Source organism: Papilio machaon, chromosome 16, assembly GCF_912999745.1.
Source record: "Papilio machaon chromosome 16, ilPapMach1.1, whole genome shotgun sequence".
Lineage (NCBI taxonomy): Eukaryota > Metazoa > Arthropoda > Insecta > Lepidoptera > Papilionidae > Papilio > Papilio machaon.
The window spans coordinates 3,558,635-3,579,502 of record NC_060001.1 but is presented as its reverse complement, the minus strand read 5'-3'; the positions used below and the strand labels follow the sequence as shown (position 1 = coordinate 3,579,502).

Here is a 20,868-nt window from a genome sequence, read left to right as displayed (position 1 = left end):
AGATACAACGAACTAATTTTTTCTTAAGTTTAATTAAGTCAATTTGCGAAAAAAGAATCTAGCTAAAATTCGAAACGTAACATGACGAAACTTATATTTTATGTTTTTTATATTCCAAAAAAATAAACAATTTCACAAAAACTAATTTTGACCATGACAACTGACTACAGTCAACAGTGGTTGGACGGGTTGGACAGCACAAAAATTAACTTCAATTCTTTGTCATTGAAATATTAGCTGTCAATTGTGTATTTACATGGAAAATAAGATATTTAATTTGCATAAACAAAGTAATTAAGTGATACAGAGTGAGCAATCGGAGTTAAATGAATAAGTAATAGTATTGTTTTTACGACATTACTAATTAAACTATTCAAGTGGTGTTGTTTTTCCATCTACAAATGTAATTTCACAATATTGTTTTTTATTCAAAATTAAGCATTCTTCGCACTGTTTCTTAAAATAATGAAACCATCCAGCACGTGACGTCGAAATTCTGTTGTTTTTTTCACTAAAAAACCTTAAAACTCTTCTTAAATGTTAACTTTATGTCACAACTATTTTCAAGTAACTCCTAATTCTAAGAACAATAAAGATGTTGCCCAGCATCACAGTAAAAAGAAGTTTGTGTTTGGTGTTTTTATTTTATTCTTAGTTTCTGTTTTGTGGGTGGTGTCATCAGAATTCACAAAGGTATTCTTGATACATTCTAACATTTGTAATAGTTCTTATATTTATGATTATCAATCATTGACTTTTTTGCAGTATCTGTACATTGAGAAGAAACTCGAAAGGCCCTTTCTTGTTACATATGTACGCAGTTCACTATTGTTTATCTATCTAATTGTGCTGTGCTTTTCACCACCTACAAGAGATCCATGTCGACCAGCTGACTATACGGTAGTTGTACCATTTTATCTTAACATATTTTAATATCTAGTAACAATAAGGTAATGTTATTTAATGGTGTGAAAGTATTGTGTATGAAATTAGTATGTATGACTTAATGTATGTGGGTTTGTATGTATGCATTTATGAATGAAGTGTCATTGAATTATTATTTTTGAGATTTGGCTATAGTCATTTTGTTATTGATTTTTAGAATTGATATATTTTTATTGTCACATGAAATCCAAGTTGTTTATTAATAAATATGATAACCTAGAATTTATTTTCAGCAATTATTGGAGCCTACAGCTGAAACAGATGATGAAAATTATTACCATGAAGCCACAAGTAGTTTGGTGAGTATAAGATTAAAAATAATAAATAACAAAATTTTAACTATTGTAATGCTAATAACATGGGTATAAATAAGAAAAGACATCAAGAAATTAAATTGTGCCCAGGAAATTATGTACTGAATATACTTCTCCAATGACAAGTTTTGTTCTATTATACTGATATGATTATTCAGGGAGACTCCACCTTTGTGCCAGTCAGAGCTGGTGAAACTACGGATAGCGATGATGCGGCCCCCAGAGCAGTACGATTCAATAAAGTTGCAGAGGTAAAATAATTCCTAACATTTGATATTAAAAGTACTCATATTATTGATTGAGTTTCTCCTTGAGCGATTGTTTACATTTTTCTTACTTCTAAAAAAATTGTGACAAAAAATAACTCAAGATCTGAATATCCTTTCCAAATTTTAATATTGTAATGGAGATGCATAAAAAACTTTAAAATGGGCACTAAAATGGTGATTAAAACAGTTATTTTTTGGTTATTTTTAGCCATCTATCTTTTTTGTTATTACAACACAAACTTTTTAAAATGTTATGTAATTATATACCTTCGAACCTAGATAAATAAGAACTAGGTATACGAGAAAAGCGTAAAGCGAGAAACTCGGGTTAAAGAGAAACCTCTATAAGTGAGAATAATATCACAGTCTCGTTTACAGACGCATGGTACGAGAAAGTCATGGGTAGCTCAACTAAAATTGATGAATTGCAGAATTCAGCCGTGAGCTACCATTTTAGTTGTTGAACCGCAGCTCAACGTTTCTTAGAACCGTTTAGGTAACGGTAGTAACGCGGTGTCATGTTCAGGTGCGCGTGATGTCAGCTGCGATGGCGGGCGAGGCGCTGCTGGCGCGGCTGTCGTGGTCGGCCTCACTGCGCGCCTCCGAGCACGCGCAGCGTCGCGCAGCCGCCGCCGCCACCAAGCGGCATCTACGACTAGCACTCGTCTTCTCTGTGCCTGTTAGTACCTTACTACGCTATCTAACCTATTTTACAATATTACATTTGTGTGACATAAATATGAATTTTATTCAATAACATTAAACCTGTTGGGTTTTTTTTTATAATATCGTTGTGGTAAAAACATACAGAAGATAGACGTAAAGTGAAAGCAGTTTAGCTTTTCCTCTTATGAATGTGCGTGCTTTTCTTGTAAGAAAGGTATAGGAAGTGGAGATGGATTTGACGGAGAAGGTAACGTCATAGGAAGGGGAAATATCCTCTTTCTATGTATTGCCTCATTTGTTGATTAAAGATAGGCAACGAATCCGTTCATGCGGATATTTTAGGCGGCCGCTTCCTCGTACTCGTCTTAGGAGATTTGAAAGCGAACGGGAATTTTCAGCTTGAGTCCGGAGAACGGAAAAGTATCATTGAAAAATATCTTTTTCTTTGTAATATGTATAGATGTTTGTATTCCAGTGGTTCATATCGAACTATCTGTACCGAGTGAGTTTACTGCACACGTCCACGAGCTCCGCCATCACATACACGTCGACGGCGAGTGCCATCGCTCTATCATTGGGTGCGATGTTCTCACAAGTGCCCACAGACAGGTTCAACGTGTCCAAGTCTATTGCAGTACTGTGCACTGCGGCGGGACTTGTAAGTGTTTTTACATTCAAGTATCAAATTCTTTTAATCCTAGACTAGAGGTAATTTGTGATTAATGCCTAATTTTAGTACTTTGTACCTTCCCACTATTTTCTTATAAGGAAAGAAAGGGAAAATGGAACGCACAGGATTGTTGCAACGATTCGAAAAGGCACCGATTTTTATTATTACCAATTTATTCAAAGTAATTCGACAATGAAAAGAGAAAGAAAAAGGGTATATAACCAATTTTTTTATGTAAAGAAATATTTCACTGTATAAAGACTTTCCGGAGATGATCAATTAGTGATGACAGATCCAAAATCAAACGACTCAGGTTTAAGGATATTAAAGATCTTAATAGTTGACATGTACAAGACATATATAAGTCGCGAAAAACATTTCTGTCAGGTGGACAATGCTAAATATCTATTCAGGTGGTGTTAGGGTTGTCGGAGAGCAGGACAGGGAACTGGACTGGCGTGCTGGCCGCGCTGGGCGCCTCGCTCTGCTACGCCGTGCATCTCCTCCTCTTCCGACACGAGCTGAGGAAAGGAGACGGCATCAATTCTGTACTACTCATTGGTAACAGCGCCATTTTTACCTTCATAACTCTTGATGTCGGTTTTAGCACTAAAGGGTTAATTTTGACATAGAATTGGTGTCGCTAAGTTTTAGAAAAAAAACTTTAAAAATATCTATTTTCTAGCAAATTACAGTCTTTTTACAGATAAACTAATATGACATAAGATAAATGAGTGACTTTCTGTCTTATTTTTGTTCTGATGGGATAAATTGATTTTTAAGTTAGAAAAACTCTTACACAAAACTTTTTTAGCAATTTACGATGTAAATCTGACATCATCCTAATTCCTAACTTTTTCCTTACGGAGGAGTATTTAAAGTACTCTGTGTCCACCTCCATCAGACGATGTATTTGAATTCACTCTCTTATAAGCTACGGTACTATAATATCAGGTGTGGTGGGGAGCGCGTGTGGCTGTCTGGCGTGGGCTATGGGGGGCGTGCTGGTGGCCACCGGCCTTGAGACAGCAGACCTGCCCCCACCAAACCTCTGGACTTGGCTGTTACTGGACGCGGTTCTGGGCCCTCTGCTGCTGGACTCGCTGTGGATTTGGTAAGCTACTTATAACGCACTTATCCTACTCTGCGTGAGGTCGACGCAATGAGATTTCGACCTCCGATTCGGTCTATCGTTTATTACTTCCTTCTTAGCATATTATTATAATTTTGGTTAAAAATACGAAAGAAAAAATCTCAACATTTACACGACTATATAAAATGTATTTTTTACTAGCCTTTGCCTGGATCTTCGTGCACACGGAATTAAAAACAAATTAATACTAGTACTATGTGTTATTTCAGACTATGTTCACTTCGCCGTTCTGTAGATACCTTGTAACAAACGTCCATCAAAACACTCGCATTATTCGCATATATATAATATTAGTATATTTTGTGTATTGAAACACATTTAATGAACTAGGGGCAGATCTCTGACGTCAAATAAGACGGCGAGCGGAATGCTGGCGCTGAGCGTGCCGCTGGGGGCGTGTGTGGAGGCGTGGCGTGGGGCGGGGGCGGGGGCCGGGGCTGGGGCAGGGGGCGCGGTGTGCAGGTTGGCGGCCGCACTGCTGGCAGCTGCGGGCTGGGCAGCGCTCGACTTGCCCCGTCTGCCCCATTTGCCCCATTTCCCCTGCCTCACTACGCGACTCCGACCCACAGACGGATTCTCGTACGTATATCCTCTATTTAAATAATACAATATTGGTTAAGTTATCCGTTATTATGTATCGATATTTCCGTTCCTTTCGATGTTTTATTTTACGAAAACTTCAACTGTGTCAAATCTGATAATTCTTTAACAAAATGGTTGAGTCGAAATCAGACTGTAATAAATTTTTATAGATAGTAACAGAAAAATATATAATAATCATCATCTTCATACATCCCACAGAGGGGCTCGGAGCCTATCCTAAGTTAGGGGTGACTAGGCCATAGTCAACCACGCTGGCACAGTGCGAGTTGACTTCACACTTATCATTGAATTTCTTCTCAGATATGTGCAGGTTGCAGAATAAATGTTAAATCGAAAAACACATTGGTACATGGTGGGATTCAAACCCAGGACCTGCAGATTGCAAGTCAAGAGCTTAACCCCTGAGCCACCGATGCTCTATAATAATAATAAGAATATATTTTATATAGAATATATTTTTCTCTAAAACAATACGATTTTTATTAGGGTTATCTGTGTGTTATAACAAAACAATAAGATTTTATTGTTAATAATATTTAAGTTTCAAAGAAAAATAATTAAAACCATGAAAGTACATGTTGTGACTTTAAATTAATTAGTTAAATATTTTCACCATTCCGTGTGTAGGAGTATAAGAAATATAGCAGAACTTGACGAACAATCAGAAGCGCTGATGTCGTCGGAGGAGCCGACGTAACTCTGCGGAACTGAGTGCTTGTCACAAGCACGAATAACGCAACACACCTATTTCATAATTCCTATACATGTTATGATATAACAAGCCCGTTTTCATTATTTTATAACCCAGAGTAGAAACTAGGTACTTCCTACTAAGACGCAATCGATGTAGGTGGTCCTTCGAGCTGGATATTAAAATAAACATTTTATTATTCAACATAACCAGAATTAAAAGCGAAAAAAAATTGCTTCATTTTTTTTTATTTTATAATCGTAGCAAAAGTTAAAGAAGCATCTTCCTTGACTGTTATATATTGTTACGTGCTAGGGTTCGAAGGATTTGGAGAGAAAAACCTGCTGACTCTTTCAAAGACTTTATTCAACTAGCACTAGGTCCAACACAAAGCACTAGATCCAAACACTAAGCACTGACGATGTCCTAGGTCGTAGCCAAGTAGTAGGTTTCCCTTGTATCGCTGGTTGTCGCTTCGAAGTCGCCTCGAAGGTAGCTCAAACTGAACTGACTCGCTCGCCTCACTGCGGCTATTTATATAGGCCGAGTCGAGTCCCAGACCATTCCAGAAAGTTCCTTTCTGGAACGTTTCCAAAAGGCGCGAACGTCATCGACCGGTTTAGACGATTCCGAAAAGATGACTCATTTCTCACGCTCGCGCGGCGCGGTTTTCGAGATACAATTTTATTATTCCACAACAGTACCTCTAACGCCATATAGTGTTGAGTAAAGGGTTTCACGTGACTTTGTACGTTCGTAACAATATAATAAATTGAAATCACGGGAAATTGGTATGCAATTGTTTAGATTCTAAAATCTAGATAGTATTGTTTCCAGTTTGTTGAATAAAATTTATTTGGAACAATATCAAAACTGGCCTGTTATTTCGTGACGAATCTAGTCTTATATAAAATCTAGTATTTACGAACAATGAAGTAAGAGAAAATGGCGCCCTATCTGTGAATATTCTACATAAAGCACCGAGATTTATTTTGCTTGACACAATATTAGTTTAGTGAATTCATCCAGATAGGTAACCAATCGTTAACCATTAACGTAAAAATAATCATTCCAATACATTATTTTTTTAATATCTTTATTTTGTGTAAATTGTTGCAAATTGTTTCATGTTTTGTTGTATTTCATTTAAAAAAAACTTTATTTTATTACGTTAAAATTACCATCAATTTGTCATCTTATGTTTTCGAAATTTTTAATGATGTTTAGACGAAAAAATATATATTTATAACTGACAAATAGTTTCTTTAACTAACAATAGCTAATTAAGTAATCAAAATATCAATCAAAACAAAAATGTTGGACACAGTGACCATAATTTTTACATTACATATGTTGAAACTGTCAATACTATTCATTAAAATAAAAAATAAAATATTTTTTTATTTCTTGACAATTTATTTTTAGTACAATCATTGTTCTTTGTGCCTTTCCCATTTATAAATCAATTAGGAATTAATTAGAGTTAACAGTACAAAGATCTTCACTTCAGTATACATGATCTAGGAAAAACTTATCTGACTTGTACAAAAAACTTCATATAATTAACATAATTGCGACCAAAAAATAACCGAGAACAAGTCTTGACATATTCATAACCATTTTATCTTAGGAATACAATTACAAATATATGTAATGAACAAAAAAAGGCATGTTGTTAAAAACTGCTTTTTAAATTAATTTTTTATGACTGTAGAAAATTGTATATAAAGTATGAAAGTACTCTTTAGTATAATCAAATAGAACTTTTCTTTTCGCCAATTGAATAAAAACATGATTACAACTCATTGATTTTGTATATGAGATTTTATGTATTCCCAGGATTTCTTAAGCATTACTATGTTCCCTTTGAAAGAGAAATGTTGCTAAAATTGTCTTGAATAAGTGTGTTACTTGCTTTACTATCAATACATTTTTATTATTAAAAAAATTACGTAAGATCTCATTCGATAATTTAAAGTATACTGTCTCTTTAGTTCTTAGCTTCACTGTTAATATCAGTATTGTATAAAAATGATATATTTTAATATAATTGACATCAAACATTTCGCAATAGATTTTGTATTCTTATTCATTCTTATTAATAATTTAAACAAATAAAAAGCATTGTATTAAGAATGTCGTTATTTATTTTCCTTCTCTCTGTTCACTATTAAGGTATCGTTACGGTTCAAGCATAGAGTCTTGAATGGTAGCTTTGTAAGTCTTCCGAAAAAGCAATTTATTTGAGGTAAATTAGTTGTAACTTTTTTCCTAATTCAGAGTAACAAGTAGATTCGACAGTCTGATTTCTTTCAATTTTTTAAAGAAAAAGGTCTCAGCCAATAAAACTACAAAATATTTACGATTGTGTAATCTGTGCTTAGCTTTTGCTATAGTCTACATTTGATACTCTTTGCTTTTATCTCATTTATTTACTCTTTGGTATAACCTAAACATTTTTTTATGTGAAATAACAACAATTTTGTTGAAAATTATATTTTCAATATGCGAAAATGTCTCATGTAATCAAGACCAGTTTTAAACAGATTACACCTATAACGAGGTATTTTTATAGTTGTGGAAAAAATCCCAATTTACAAAATATTCGATTTTACAGCAATAAAGTTACTACTACTCACGATGATATTTATAAGAATTTTACTGATTGGGAGACACTAAATAAAAAGAAGAAAATCAGTAAGCCCATGAGAGCATACCTAGAGAGAGCTAAGGAACATGACGAATTCATGAAAAAACAGCAGTTCGAATACAACATTGGGAAAAGACATCTAGCAAACATGATGGGCGAAGACCCTGAAACTTTTACACAAAAAGATGTCGATCGAGCTATCGAGTACTTGTTCCCTAGTGGCATATATGATCCAGCTGCTCGCCCTTTGATGAAACCGCCAGAAGAAGTATTTCCGGCTCGAAAAGCCGCCGAATTTGATGAAGCAGGTAGACCACATCACTTCTTATTTTATACTGGCAAACCTAATTTCTTTAAACTCCTCTATGATGCTGCGGAAAATATTCAGCTTTTACAACAGTTTGAAGATAAAGTTATAAGAAAAAAAGCAACTCCAGATCCAAATGGAAATTTAGATTTAAATGCTACCCTTTGGTTAACCAAAGATCAACTAGAGCAGCTTTTGGTCGAAAAACTTAACGATCTAGAATATGATAATTTCAAATTAGTAATGGAGAGACTAGTGTCTCTTCCATATTCATACAGAATTAAAGATTTCATTGAAAAATACAGAAAATCATTATCCTCACAAAAATTTGCTTTGGAGATTCCTAAACCAAGTTATGATGATCAAGGCCGGGCATTTGTTACAACTTATGAATGTTTAAGAAAAAAAGCTAGAGGTGATGTTACCATTCGTTCACCAGGGACTGGCTTAATAACCATAAATGGAAAAGATTTAACATACTTTGAAGACACTCAATCGAGGGAGCAAGTTATATTTCCTTTGATATTTACTGGATTAGAGCATAAGGTTGATGTTGAGTGCAATATAGAGGGTGGGGGACCTTCAGGACAAGCTGGTGCAATCAGATGGGGGATTGCTTGGGGACTCCGCAGCTTTGTAGACAAAAGTATGTTGGAGGCAATGCAGGTGGCAGGCTTGCTGACCAGGGATCATCGCAGGCGAGAACGTAAGAAGCCAGGTCAACCTGGTGCCAGAAAGAAGCCAACTTGGAAGAGAAGATAGGTTTTGTAAAAAAAATCGCATCATAACACCTGAAAAGGCTATTTCTCTAAATATTGATGTGTTTAGATAAAGCTTACAAGTAAACAATAAACAAACATTAGTAGTGATGGAAAGATTTATTTTGATTAATTTCTTTTCCTTATATTCTTTTTCATAGATTTCTGTCTGCCGCCAATTTTCTTTTTGAACATTTGGTTCTTTCTTTCTTTGTTGTATATTCTTTTCTTCATAACAGTTTTAAGACCCCTTCTCTCCTTTTTCCCTTCACTTTCTTCAAACTTGCTGAAGAACAGTAATCCTTCTGAAAATATACAATTACTTTTTTAATAAACAAGTATAATATCACTAGAAATTTATTAAATTTGTACAAAAAATACAAATCACTACCTCTGAGTCTACAATCATCCTTAGAGAAAAATAAATTTTCTCTCCAAACTGCTTTGACCTCCTGCTTCTCCTCTGGAACTTGAACCTCTTTTTCTTTACCCTCATCTTCAGAATCAGAAGAGTCATACACAAATGGATTTCTTTCACCAATATCTAGAGGGTTTTTTGATTTCTTCTCTTTTTCTTTTGGCAAAGGTATGTAGTCTGCACTTTCTTCTACAACTTCTACAAAAACAAGATGAAAAAATATGGTATCTTTAAACCCTTACAAAAAGGGGAAAAATCCTATGACTTTCTTACCTTTATCATCATTATCTTTTTTACCAAATAAATCACGCAAACTGAATGTAGTGGGTTGAACAAGTGCTTCTTTCAATGTATCACTCACTGAATAAAATTGTTCTTTAGAAACTTCAACATTTTCTACAATTGTTGGTGGCAGAGGTTCCACTGGAGTCTCTTTGGATTTCTTTGCTTTCTTTGCCTTTTTTGGTATTTCTTGAGCAGCAAATGCTGGCGCTAAGAACTTGGCATGTTCTGGATGCATAGGATCATACCTCAACATACCAAGCTTAGGTCTGAAATGTTAATATTTGATTAAAGCTACATATAACTCAATCCATAAAACTATATTATTATAGTAAAAATGTCTTATTATGATAAAGGTTAAAAAACATCAGTAAGAGTGACTAGAAAAGTAGATTCCGACTGAACACTATAAACAAAACAATATTGTTAATAAAGATTATCTGTTCTAATCATTAAATATTTCCTTTGAAGTTGTTATAAGCTATTTTGACTGTTGCTACTTACTTTGTTTTCTGGGCATGCTCAGAATTGTGAGCTTTAATAGTAACACCAAGTACATCTTGTAAAATGTTCAGTTGCTTTGATTTCTCATCAACTTGTCCAACATCAACTCTATCATCATTCACTGTATCATTTTCTTCATTCTTTTCATCATCAGATTGATCATCAATAAACCTTTCATCTAATGTAAAACGTTTGTCAGATTTAAACCTAGATTGTAAATCTAAAACCTGTGAAGCAACAAACACTTATAAACGTCTACAATTACTTCCTATTGTAGGTAAATATGGAACACTTAATAAGTGAGTTAGTGGCACTGCAATTGTTAACTTTTACCTTTTGTCCTTTTTTCCCTTCAAATTGTTTTTTGATTTCAAATGTAACTTCTGTATCACTATCTTCATCATCAAATAACATGTTCTTCCCATTCTTGGGTTTGTCATTTTCGTTCTCTTGATTTGTTGAACCTTTATTATTTAAGTTGGTTTCTCCCTCATCATCAGAAAATATTACTTTTTTATTTTGTACTTTATCCTGTTAATAAATTAATAATTATACAATGAAAATATTATAGTTTGATGATAAAATTATGAAAATTTAGGTAGAAATGCAATATTACTTACAATTCCTACCAATCCTGTTTTAATAATATTTTTTTTCTCTTTAAACTCTTGCCTTTTTCTTTTTAATGATTCTAACCTTTTCTGATCTGAACTTAGCTTCTTATCATTTCCAGAATTTTCATTTATATTGTTTGACTGAAAATCAGTGTGTATGTTTTTCTTGAATGTTTTTGGGTTTTTATGCAATTGTTTGTCATTTGTCCAGGTATCATCAATTTTTCTTTTCGGAGGATTCAGTTTAGTACTTAAGTTAATTGTAGGATTATCTTTGATTGCATGGCTTGCATTCTCTTTCTAAAAACATTGTGCATTAATATATTTGAAACAATATTACCCAAGTACCCAATTCAGTAAGTAGAATTGTTTTTCAAAAACAAATATTAAAATGTTTCTTATTACTAGATTCTCATAAATAAAACTTACCTTTTCCTCATCTTTTTTACTGGCTTGTTCTCTCTCTCGCTGAAGTCTTTCTAAGAAACTCTCCCTTGCCCGAGTTACATACAACCTTTGTCCATCAAAATCTACATCACCTATTTTCTTTATACCTTAATAAAAGTAAGTTTTTACATTGACTACATTCTTTAACTTTTCTATAAAAAACACAAAATACAATAATGTTATACCTACAGGACTCGACCTCATAATTTGAAGCAGATAAGGTTATAAATGCAAAACGCTTTTCGTCATTCTCAGCTCCAGGTTTTTGTTTTAAATCTAAATTAATAATCTCGCCATAGCTTGTGAACGCTTCACGTAAATCACTTTCGCTTAAACTTTTAGGGATATTTCCCACAAACAAACGAGTATGGAAAGACATACCGTGTAATTTTTCGGAATTATAACTTATATTCTTATGCTCTTATTATTATAGTCGGTAAATAGGCATAAATAAAACATGGGAACATGCGATTCCCACATGCTTAATTGTCAGTGTCAATGTCATTGTCTTTTTTTTTTTAATTTATTGATAAGGCTCAGATGAAGAATTATATAGATATGGCATGCGCGTTCACCCGTGAGGGACAGATAGAGAGTACTATAGACTATACCTATATATATGTAAAAGGATTGGGGTTACCAGTTATTTGTTTTGTCCCGAAAATGAATAATTACGATATAATTTAATATAGACCAATTTATATATTCCCAATTAAATTGTAATTAATAAACGTAATAAATATAAAAAACAAGGCGTAATTTTTGTTTATGTGACTAAGATTACATAAACAGATTTTTTTAGTAATACTTAGTCAGGTCATAAATTCTGTTACATGTTTAATATAAAATAATTGAAACAAGTTTATTCATTATGTGACCATTTATATACCAAAATGAACTTAACAAAACATAGATTCTTATGACACTAAAGTTTATTCAAAATGACATCCGTGATTTTGAATACAGGCCTTCAATCTGCTCGGCCAGTCGTCTATCACAGCACGAACGAGGTCCATGTCAATATCGGCGGCTGCCTTAATCAAGGATGTCTTGAGTGACTCCAAAAAAAGAATTTCCCGATATTTTTTTCCCGCGTACTGCTTCAACAAAGCGCGGCATCTCTTCAGTCTTAGGTCCATTAGACGAGCATTCAAACGATGTCCTATTTTTCTTCGATATGCACGAAGCCCTAAGTCTTCATAAAAAGCTACAAAAAACATACCAATATTATAGTCATATAATTTTAAATTACTCTGTATATCATTACAGTGAACACTACATGTAAAACTACTTAATATTAAACTATTTTGATTGTAATTTCTAAGAAAAAAAATTTACATGGGACAAATTAAAAAGCATACTCTTTAAAATCAACGGGATAAGAAAGTATCAAATATTTAAAAACACAGCATATACCAGAATTAAAAACTCCTTTTGAAATCTGTTGAAAATAGTATAAAAAATGTGAATTGTTTCATTTATATACATTATACATACTGTAATTTATTTCCCCTAAATTCAGGGTAATTTTTACAACAAGATGGTGGTATTATTTTTACGGGTAATAACCAACCAATTTGAAAAGAAGTTTAATATGGCCGCTTGTTTCCCAGATCTACAGTATATTATTTGACACAAATGACATCTGCGTTTGGGCGCATAATGTTCGAAAAATACTATTTTATTTTAGCTGATTTTACCCGTATTTTAACATATTAGTTATTACAAAGACTGTAAAAAACAACTAGTTTGTATTTTCTTCCTTATTTTGTATGAATACATGTGAATAAGTGCGTAGTTTCAGTACTTACGATTGAAAGGTTATGTTTTTCTCTTTTCGCTGACTACGGCTTTTACAACCAACAATAAAGCAGTATACCATGTTTTATACACTTGATCTCACTAAAACTGTAATATCAAAATATTTTTGCACAATTACAGCCACTAAGTACTCACAATTTTCGAAAAATAGCACGAATGTCAAACTTTGTTAGGGACAACCTAGGTTGTTTGTAGGGGACAACCTTTGTTCCAAACAAACTCCAAAGCCTGGTACGCAGAAAGGGACAGAAGATAGTTATCCCTGTCTTTGTCACGTCACAGGAATTGGGTATAACTGTATCTCTCTCACTCACGGTATTATTATTACCGTGTCATAGACTTGTGATAAGGCAATGGAATTGTCATTGTCGAAAATGAAGTGCTGCCTGCTGTAAATATCATTTTGTGGAATGGTACCTGTAAGCCTTAATCGCGTCACAAATGGCCCTCCCATGATTGTGAAATTGAATATACGGTTATTCCAACCAATGAAACAAAAACTACGGGTACTCTTCTTTATAAGGATCTTTCATTTTAGCAACTATATACGGGATTTCACATATACCCGCACTGTGCCAGCGTGGTTGACTATGGCCTAGTCACCCCCTAACTAGGATAGGTTCCGAGCACCTCAGTGGGGACGTGTAGTGAATAGATGGTGATGATACGGGTATATACAAATTACATCGTTTCCTTCAAATATTATCTAAGCTGCGCCGACATAAGGTGTAATAGGTGTACTAGGCACCGATTCCGTCTCTTCAGCTTCGCTACGGCCTGGTGAGACCAAATTTTTTATGACTTTATAATTTTTTAATCTGAAGAAATGAAAAAACGATGTGTGGTAGAATATTTTTTGCAGTTTGAAATAACATATTCGCAACAAGTATGATGCCTACTCCACCTAGTCAATTAATTAAAAAGGTTTGTTAAGTTTTAGAAAATATCAAAATAAAAAATAAAATGTTATAATTTATTTCATTTTACAAAAAGCATGTCAAACTTATATAATTTTCAATATATACTACTCATATTTACAATAAAATATCCATTGCTTAGTTGGACATCTTCGGAGAATAAAGTCAACTTTATTACGACAGACAGACAAGCAAAACACATAACAAATTTCATTATTGGTCTTAATAAACTAATCGCAATTAAAAACAACATATAAAAAGCTTATTCTATATTAAAGCTTAATATCTACAACTTTGTAAATCAACATGATCAGAGATTAAATAAGACCACTATCCTATTGGGGTTACCATTTTGGTACTCTTTTTTTTCTTGGTCTTAAAGATCGAACAGATATATTGAACTCAGTAGATACATTAGGTTGTATTGTTTTAGAATTCCAATCAGGATCATTTAACATTTCCGTCATCTGTCGTGTCATCCTGTGACTGATGAGAGTTGTTTTAAGGGAATCCTTCATTGAATTGCAAGCTCTTCTGTTAGCTCTTAGCCATCTTCCTGACACATTAGAAACATTGTTGTCAGCTTCCGGTGAAGTATTCTTCTTTTGAATATCCACTGCTTTTTTCTTACTGATATTTTTATCTTGAACATATTTAGTTGGTGTTCTTTTTATACCTGTTTGTTTAGTTTTAGTTACAGGAGAATTTACTTTTACATTGTCATCTTTTTTGAGCCCTGCAAATATAGTTAAAAATAATCTATATATATAAAGGAAAGTCGTGTTAGTTACACTATTTATAACTCAAGAACGGCTGAATTGATTTGACTGAAAATTAGTAGGCAGGTAGCTTAGAACCAGGAAAAGGACATAGGATAATTTTTACCCCGTTTTTTATTTTTCAATCCGCGCGGACGGAGTCGCGGGTAAAAGCTAGTTATAAATAAAGAAAAGCTATATTATGACACTATATATATGAAGCTATATTATACATGTATTTTGTATGAGCCTTGGCTCCTGAACTAGGTTGCTCTGTGTTTCAGAAGTCAATCCCTTCTCCTAACATTAATTTAATACATATTAAATTTTGTGTCAAAAACTCTATGAAATATAAATTATTAAGTGTTGCCCGCGACTCTGTCCGCACGGCATTAAAAAAACTTTAAAAGTAGCTTATGTGTTCTTCCAGACTATGCTCTACAACTGTGCCAATTTTTCATCAAGATCTGTTGTTTTAGAGATACCTTCAAAAAACATCCATCCATCCAATATACTGTTTGTAAGAAACGGGATCCTTACCACGATAAGGCTATTTGAAATTATATCCATCCATCCATCTAAACATTCGCATTTATAATATTAGATGTAAGATTTAAGATTAGATGTAAGATGTAAACAAAGGACCATCAAATTCCTTAATTGTGTAAATGAAACTTAATTATCTTAATGCTGGTTTTTGCAGATAATCTTAATACCTATTGTATTCTAATATCTAGTTTGAATTAAATTATGAAAAAAATTATATTACTTACTTTTGTTAGATGTTGCCTTATTATTTTTACTGTCTGCTTCTAAGTATTGACTGATTAACATTTGACCAGTGTTTGTTATCGTGTTTGTGTTTATCTTTTGACATTTTACTATCATAATCCGCTTGCCATCAGACTGCTTGGAAACACTTCCATTGTTTTGAATATTTTCTTTATTACTGACATCTATAAAATAAAAAAATATCTCAAATCTTATAAGGCATATATTACCAACAATGTACCGCAAAATATGAACTTACTTTGATTAATTGCTGTTGCATCGGTTTTACAAATTCCAGATTTATTTGATAGATCCATATCACTCTCAAAGTCCGTATCCCAGATAGACTTTGGTTGATTCCTGGCAGTTTTTTTATTTGCATTAACCTTTTGACTCATTGGTTTAATAACATTTTTAGTTTTAGAATTAACTGCGCCATTTTTATTATCACAATTTTCTTCTGTATTAACTTCTGTAACATTGTAATTTATTTATAAAAAAAAAGTTTGCCGAAAAAGTTACATAAATATGTTGTGATAAAAGTATTTCCAAAGAATGAGAGATATAACATTTCTTGATGTGAATTTTTTTGAAAATGCAAACTCAGAACATTATTTTTACAAATTGCAGCTAAAAGTACGCCTCCGGTACGCACACTCATCACACGAAACAAGGAATAACTTCCACTTCACGACACTCTTATGTGCAGTTATTTCAAAGGCCGAGCTGGGCCATTTGTGCACCCAACTAATACTATTGGTGCGAGCTCTAAAACTATAAAGATTCACTGTTAAGACACACATATGACTAACTAAGTTAGAATATAAATAACTTACTTCTGTTAGCTGTATTTGTTGCATTTATTTTATTTGCTTTTTTAGCTTGAGGTAAAATGCCACAACTTTCAAGATCACTTTCAAAGTCAGTGTCCCAAATTGACTTTTGATAATTGTTAGCAACTGTCTTATTTACATCAATGTTTACAGACTTTGAGTTATTCTTTTTCGTTTTAGAATTAACTTGAACATTTTTGTTACTTCCACAATTTTCTTTATCATTATGATCTGTAAAAATTATAAATAACACAATACTATTTATCCTACAATAACATTTACAGATAAAATTAAGAGAGAAAAGGAAGTGGCTGGACAGCAATAGCCATCAATGGAAAGAAAATTACAAGAATAAACTATTGGAAATTGAGAAAAATATATAATACTAGCTGTCTCCCGCGAATCTGTCCGCGCGGTATTAAAAAAACTTTAAAGTAGCCTATGTGTTCTACCAGACTATGTTCTACAACCATGCCAAATTTCAGCATGATCCATTGAGCCACTGGAGATACCTTCAAACATACATCCAAACATTCGTATTTATAATTTGTAAGACAAAATGGAAAATAAATTAAGAGTGTACTGTTCGTAAGAAACGGGATTCTTACCACGATTAGACTGTTTTGAGCTCCCGATATTTCGGCTCAGTTGCATGCGCCATGTTCACGGGTTGGTCCCGTATATTAGTAAAAACCACGAAAGTTTGAAGTTATATAAATTAAGAGTGTAATGTCTCGTAGAACTTTACTTACTTTTGTTAATTGTAGCATTATTTGTTTTACAGTTTCCTGTTTTTTTGGGCAAAATTACAAAACTTTCTAGATCACTCTCAAAGTCTGTATCCCAAATTGATGGTTGACAATTGTTTGCTGTTTTTTTAATTGCATCAACATTTAGACAGTTTGCATTAATATTTTTAGCCAAAGAATTGACTGCAGCACTCTTATTTTTAATTACTTTATCAACCCCTGTAATAAAGTTTTAAAAAGTGAATTTTCACTACCAAAACACTTAACACAAACACATTAGGTAAGAACATGACTTTTAGACCTCATTCCCACGAGCGCTTTTTATCACATGTTCAAATTCATATCCCTTTCTATATATTTGTTCATAAGGCAGCACTTTTAAATATTTTGAGCACTAGTTGAATGGAACAAGAGTGATTTTCGAGCGTTCATCGCTCGAGAGTAGCAAACGCCGAGTTTTAACGCGTGGTGAACAAAAGTCATATGTGCGAATGAGGGTTTAATGTTAGACAAAGTACTTACGTTGATTACCTGCAGCCTTACTCCTTTGGCAATTGTTAAGTTTAGAAGGCAAAAATACATTACTTTCCCAGTCACTCTCAATGTCAGTATCACAAAATGATTTTTGATTTGTTTTTGTAGTATTCTCATTTCCATCTACAATAAAAAATATTGTAATAAAACATTGACATATAATGTAGTGGAATGAGTGTAAGAGTAATTTTAAAATACAAACCTTTGATTCCAACAGTTTTTCGAAGTATTTTATTTTTGGGTGGGATTTCCTCAACTTCTTTGGATACTACATTTGTTTGGGCTATTTCATTAGATTTTCCGTTCTCGTTCTTTCCATTTGCAAGTATTTCCTCATCAGTATAAGTGTCACTGCCATCATCTGCATTGCAAGTAGATAAAACTGAATCAATATCCCATTTAGCACAATCACCTTCACTCTTTCTATTCCCAGTATCAGGTTTATTTGTTGTCGAGTTGATTAAACTCATTTGCTCAACTGGCACTATTTTGTGAAGGAGATTCAACAGATTATTATTATCTTCCGCTACATCACGGCTCAGACAAGACTGTGAAGATGCCAATTTTCGTGGTTTAGTTTTTTCTTTGTTACCAACATATTTATCTACCGAAGGACTACTTTGAGGTGTATCAATCTTAGCTTCGATAACATCGAGTTTTTGAGTAAATAACTTTCTTTTCACAAAACTTGGCCTTTTGGATACATCATTGGTTGTATTCACAGACTCATTATTTATGCTGCTTCTTTTATCTGTGTTATTAATATCTTGTCTAGTAGATTCTTGAATAGGTTGTATTTGTATTGGAGATAATGTATTTAAGACAGTTTCATTAATTACAGAAAGTGGTTGAGATGATTTAGATATTAATATTTCAGGTTGCGCTTTCTTCTTTTTAAGCTTGACAAATTTTGTTACAGGCATCTGTGGCTTTGCAAAGTTAAAATCATTTTTAATATTATTTACACAGTTTAAACTATCTGTTTTTTTAGGTGTATCAATTTTCATCTGTTTGGGTGCCTTCGGATTATCCTCTTTATAATTAGAATCAATAGTTCTTTTACGAGTTGTTGTCTGTGACTTTCCTGAAAGTCTATCATTGATTGGTACTGAAAATATTTCTTCATCACTGTTATTTTCATTTAATTCTCTTGGACATTGTCTAATTAGTTTAGGCACTTGATTTTTGTTAGAATTACATGATATGTTTGTTTCTGATGAAGGTCCATTATTAGAATTAGAAAATCTTTGTTGTGGTAAAAGAAATCTTTTTTTGAATTGGTCTTTTAGTAAGAAACAATTTTCTTTACTAGTGTATGTACATTGTTTGCTTACTGTAGCTATAACACTTGTTTCTTCTCCATTTACATTTTGTTTCTGATTAACATCAAGTATATTTGTATAATTATTCTCCATACAATCTTGATTTACATTATTTTTGATTATTTTACCATTAGAATCCTTAGGTTTAAAGATTTTAGGTGATACACTATTTTCACTACTGGAAGATGATTCACTTGCTAATTCCCCTAAGTCTTCTGTGGAATGTCGCCTTCTAATTTTGTTCATTAGAATCCTACGATTCCGCATGTACTCAAGTCTCTTTCTTGATTTATTCTTTAAGAACTTATAACATGCAGCTTTTAACAGTTTTTGGTCATACTTGTTGAAGTGTTCATTTTTTAATGCAACCACTATATCTGAAGCTGTAACAGTTGCATTTGAATCTGAAATAAAGACAACATATTTACTATATACATTTTATCTTTTATATAACAAGGTAGCAAACAAGCAAGCGGCCAAATGAATTCGCCGAAATGACGAAGCGACCACTGCCTATAGACATATTGAATATTATCAACAAGAGACCCACCTTGGCTACACTAAGGTAACAAAGGATATCTCTTTTATGCATCTAATCAGTAATACCTTTCCCGGTAATGACCCCTATTGGTAGAAACACTGTAAAAATTACAACGCTGGCCCACAAGGGTTTCTTTGGCTAAGGATTATTATTATAAAACTAACCGATTTAGTAATTTGCTTATTGAATTGAATTTTATTGAATCCAAGCTTTTCAATTGAAAATTAATTTAAATTAATATCTAGCTATAGCAATCAAAGTATAGGTGTTCATATGAATATAATCCACACATCACAATCACTCAAGGTTAATAACAAAATTATTTTTTTTACATGTAAAAAATTTACCTATACTCCTTACGGAAGCGGGTGAACGGTTTCCACGATTGTAAACAGACTGGAGAGAACCTGTATGACTTCGTGCGGAGAAACTACGATTATAGGGACGACTGAAATGGGAAACGTTGTATGCGGACATTGGAGAAGTCTCTCTTCTGTAATATAAGCTTCGTTGGCCATTATTCATGTGACCGTATTTTGGTCGGTTTACATTCCCAGGCAGCATTTGCATAGTTGAAGATGGAAGGCTAAAACTTTCAAAATCTATGTTCGGGCCTTTCGCACGGATCGCCTGCAATGATAACACTCTTGGTAAATAATTCGTCATAAATTGGCATATCAACACAAACTATCTGTTTATTTACCATTCCCACGTTTTGAAAACTATATTGATAATTTTCTAACAAATCGTCTTCACTGTCAGTCATTTTAATCATTTATTCAAACACAAAGCAAAATTAATACTTTTGTTTACTTTTCTATTTATTTGATAAGGCACATATTTGACTAATATCGGCAAGTGGCGTCAAGCGTCGGATTTTTTACTTTTGTTTGGTTCGGTTTGTTTCAATTTTGCTAATCAACGTAACGGTTGACGCCATAGAGTACAGAGCATATTAACACAGACAATTAGAGTACATCAAAGTAGGGCTGCCCGTAAAGGACAACAATCTATACTTTTCCGATAAAATAAATAAATCGTAACGGCCGCCCCATTTCGTGAAATAATTTAATTTTTCAGACACAATAAAATCTTTTACGTATAAAGCATAGATATATACCTATAGAATAGATGTTTGGTTTCATACAAGTTTGACACCTATAAATGTTGTCGAATTTTATAATGTCATTAGTGTGCTTGACACAAATGTAGATGTGGCCTAACTAGGAATATAAAAAACCTCGCCATATTGTGGAGACTGTAGAAATTTCTTCATATACATTAGAATGTTGCTTGCTTATTAGCTGCGTCCCCACCTAACACACAGCGCT

The 20,868-nt window shown here is 33.2% G+C and overlaps 5 protein-coding genes and 1 long non-coding RNA gene across 6 annotated transcripts; 2 read left to right on the top strand and 4 right to left on the bottom strand.

The window, feature by feature from the left end:
• Nucleotides 1-260: 260 nt before the first annotated feature.
• On the top strand, nt 261-5,481 carry LOC106716607 (solute carrier family 35 member F5). Its single transcript, XM_045681559.1, has 10 exons — nt 261-693; nt 766-900; nt 1,179-1,244; nt 1,418-1,510; nt 2,055-2,207; nt 2,670-2,852; nt 3,278-3,425; nt 3,819-3,978; nt 4,348-4,596; nt 5,248-5,481. Exons 1-10 carry the CDS (start codon nt 538-540, stop codon nt 5,315-5,317), a joined length of 1,413 nt encoding a protein of 470 aa, XP_045537515.1. The 5' UTR covers nt 261-537; the 3' UTR covers nt 5,318-5,481.
• Nucleotides 5,482-7,765: 2,284 nt separating this feature from the next.
• Nucleotides 7,766-9,117, top strand: LOC106716798 (28S ribosomal protein S9, mitochondrial). Its single transcript, XM_014510411.2, has one exon. The coding sequence runs from the start codon at nt 7,825-7,827 to the stop codon at nt 9,028-9,030; it is 1,206 nt and encodes a 401-aa protein (XP_014365897.2). The 5' UTR covers nt 7,766-7,824; the 3' UTR covers nt 9,031-9,117.
• Nucleotides 9,118-9,136: 19 nt separating this feature from the next.
• LOC106716799 (probable RNA-binding protein CG14230) lies at nt 9,137-11,748 on the bottom strand. The gene is made up of 8 exons (XM_014510412.2): nt 11,481-11,748; nt 11,274-11,398; nt 10,851-11,144; nt 10,564-10,761; nt 10,231-10,457; nt 9,718-9,995; nt 9,418-9,642; nt 9,137-9,331 (listed from the first exon to the last, which is right to left on the bottom strand). The coding sequence occupies exons 1-8, from the start codon at nt 11,668-11,670 to the stop codon at nt 9,156-9,158; spliced, it is 1,713 nt and encodes a 570-aa protein (XP_014365898.2). The 5' UTR covers nt 11,671-11,748; the 3' UTR covers nt 9,137-9,155.
• A 2,607-nt stretch (nt 11,749-14,355) lies between these two features.
• On the bottom strand, nt 14,356-15,737 carry LOC106716684. Its single transcript, XM_014510251.2, has 2 exons — nt 15,561-15,737; nt 14,356-14,765 (listed from the first exon to the last, which is right to left on the bottom strand). Exons 1-2 carry the CDS (start codon nt 15,673-15,675, stop codon nt 14,374-14,376), a joined length of 507 nt encoding a protein of 168 aa, XP_014365737.2. The 5' UTR covers nt 15,676-15,737; the 3' UTR covers nt 14,356-14,373.
• A 33-nt stretch (nt 15,738-15,770) lies between these two features.
• Nucleotides 15,771-20,513, bottom strand: LOC123720925 (GATA zinc finger domain-containing protein 14-like). The gene is made up of 7 exons (XM_045681631.1): nt 20,241-20,513; nt 19,885-20,167; nt 17,877-19,400; nt 17,663-17,797; nt 17,144-17,359; nt 16,395-16,622; nt 15,771-16,030 (listed from the first exon to the last, which is right to left on the bottom strand). The coding sequence occupies exons 1-7, from the start codon at nt 20,310-20,312 to the stop codon at nt 15,771-15,773; spliced, it is 2,718 nt and encodes a 905-aa protein (XP_045537587.1). The 5' UTR covers nt 20,313-20,513.
• LOC106716495 lies at nt 17,135-17,949 on the bottom strand. The gene is made up of 3 exons (XR_006756305.1): nt 17,877-17,949; nt 17,663-17,797; nt 17,135-17,359 (listed from the first exon to the last, which is right to left on the bottom strand). It is a non-coding gene; the product is annotated as an uncharacterized LOC106716495 (long non-coding RNA).
• Nucleotides 20,514-20,868: the final 355 nt, after the last annotated feature.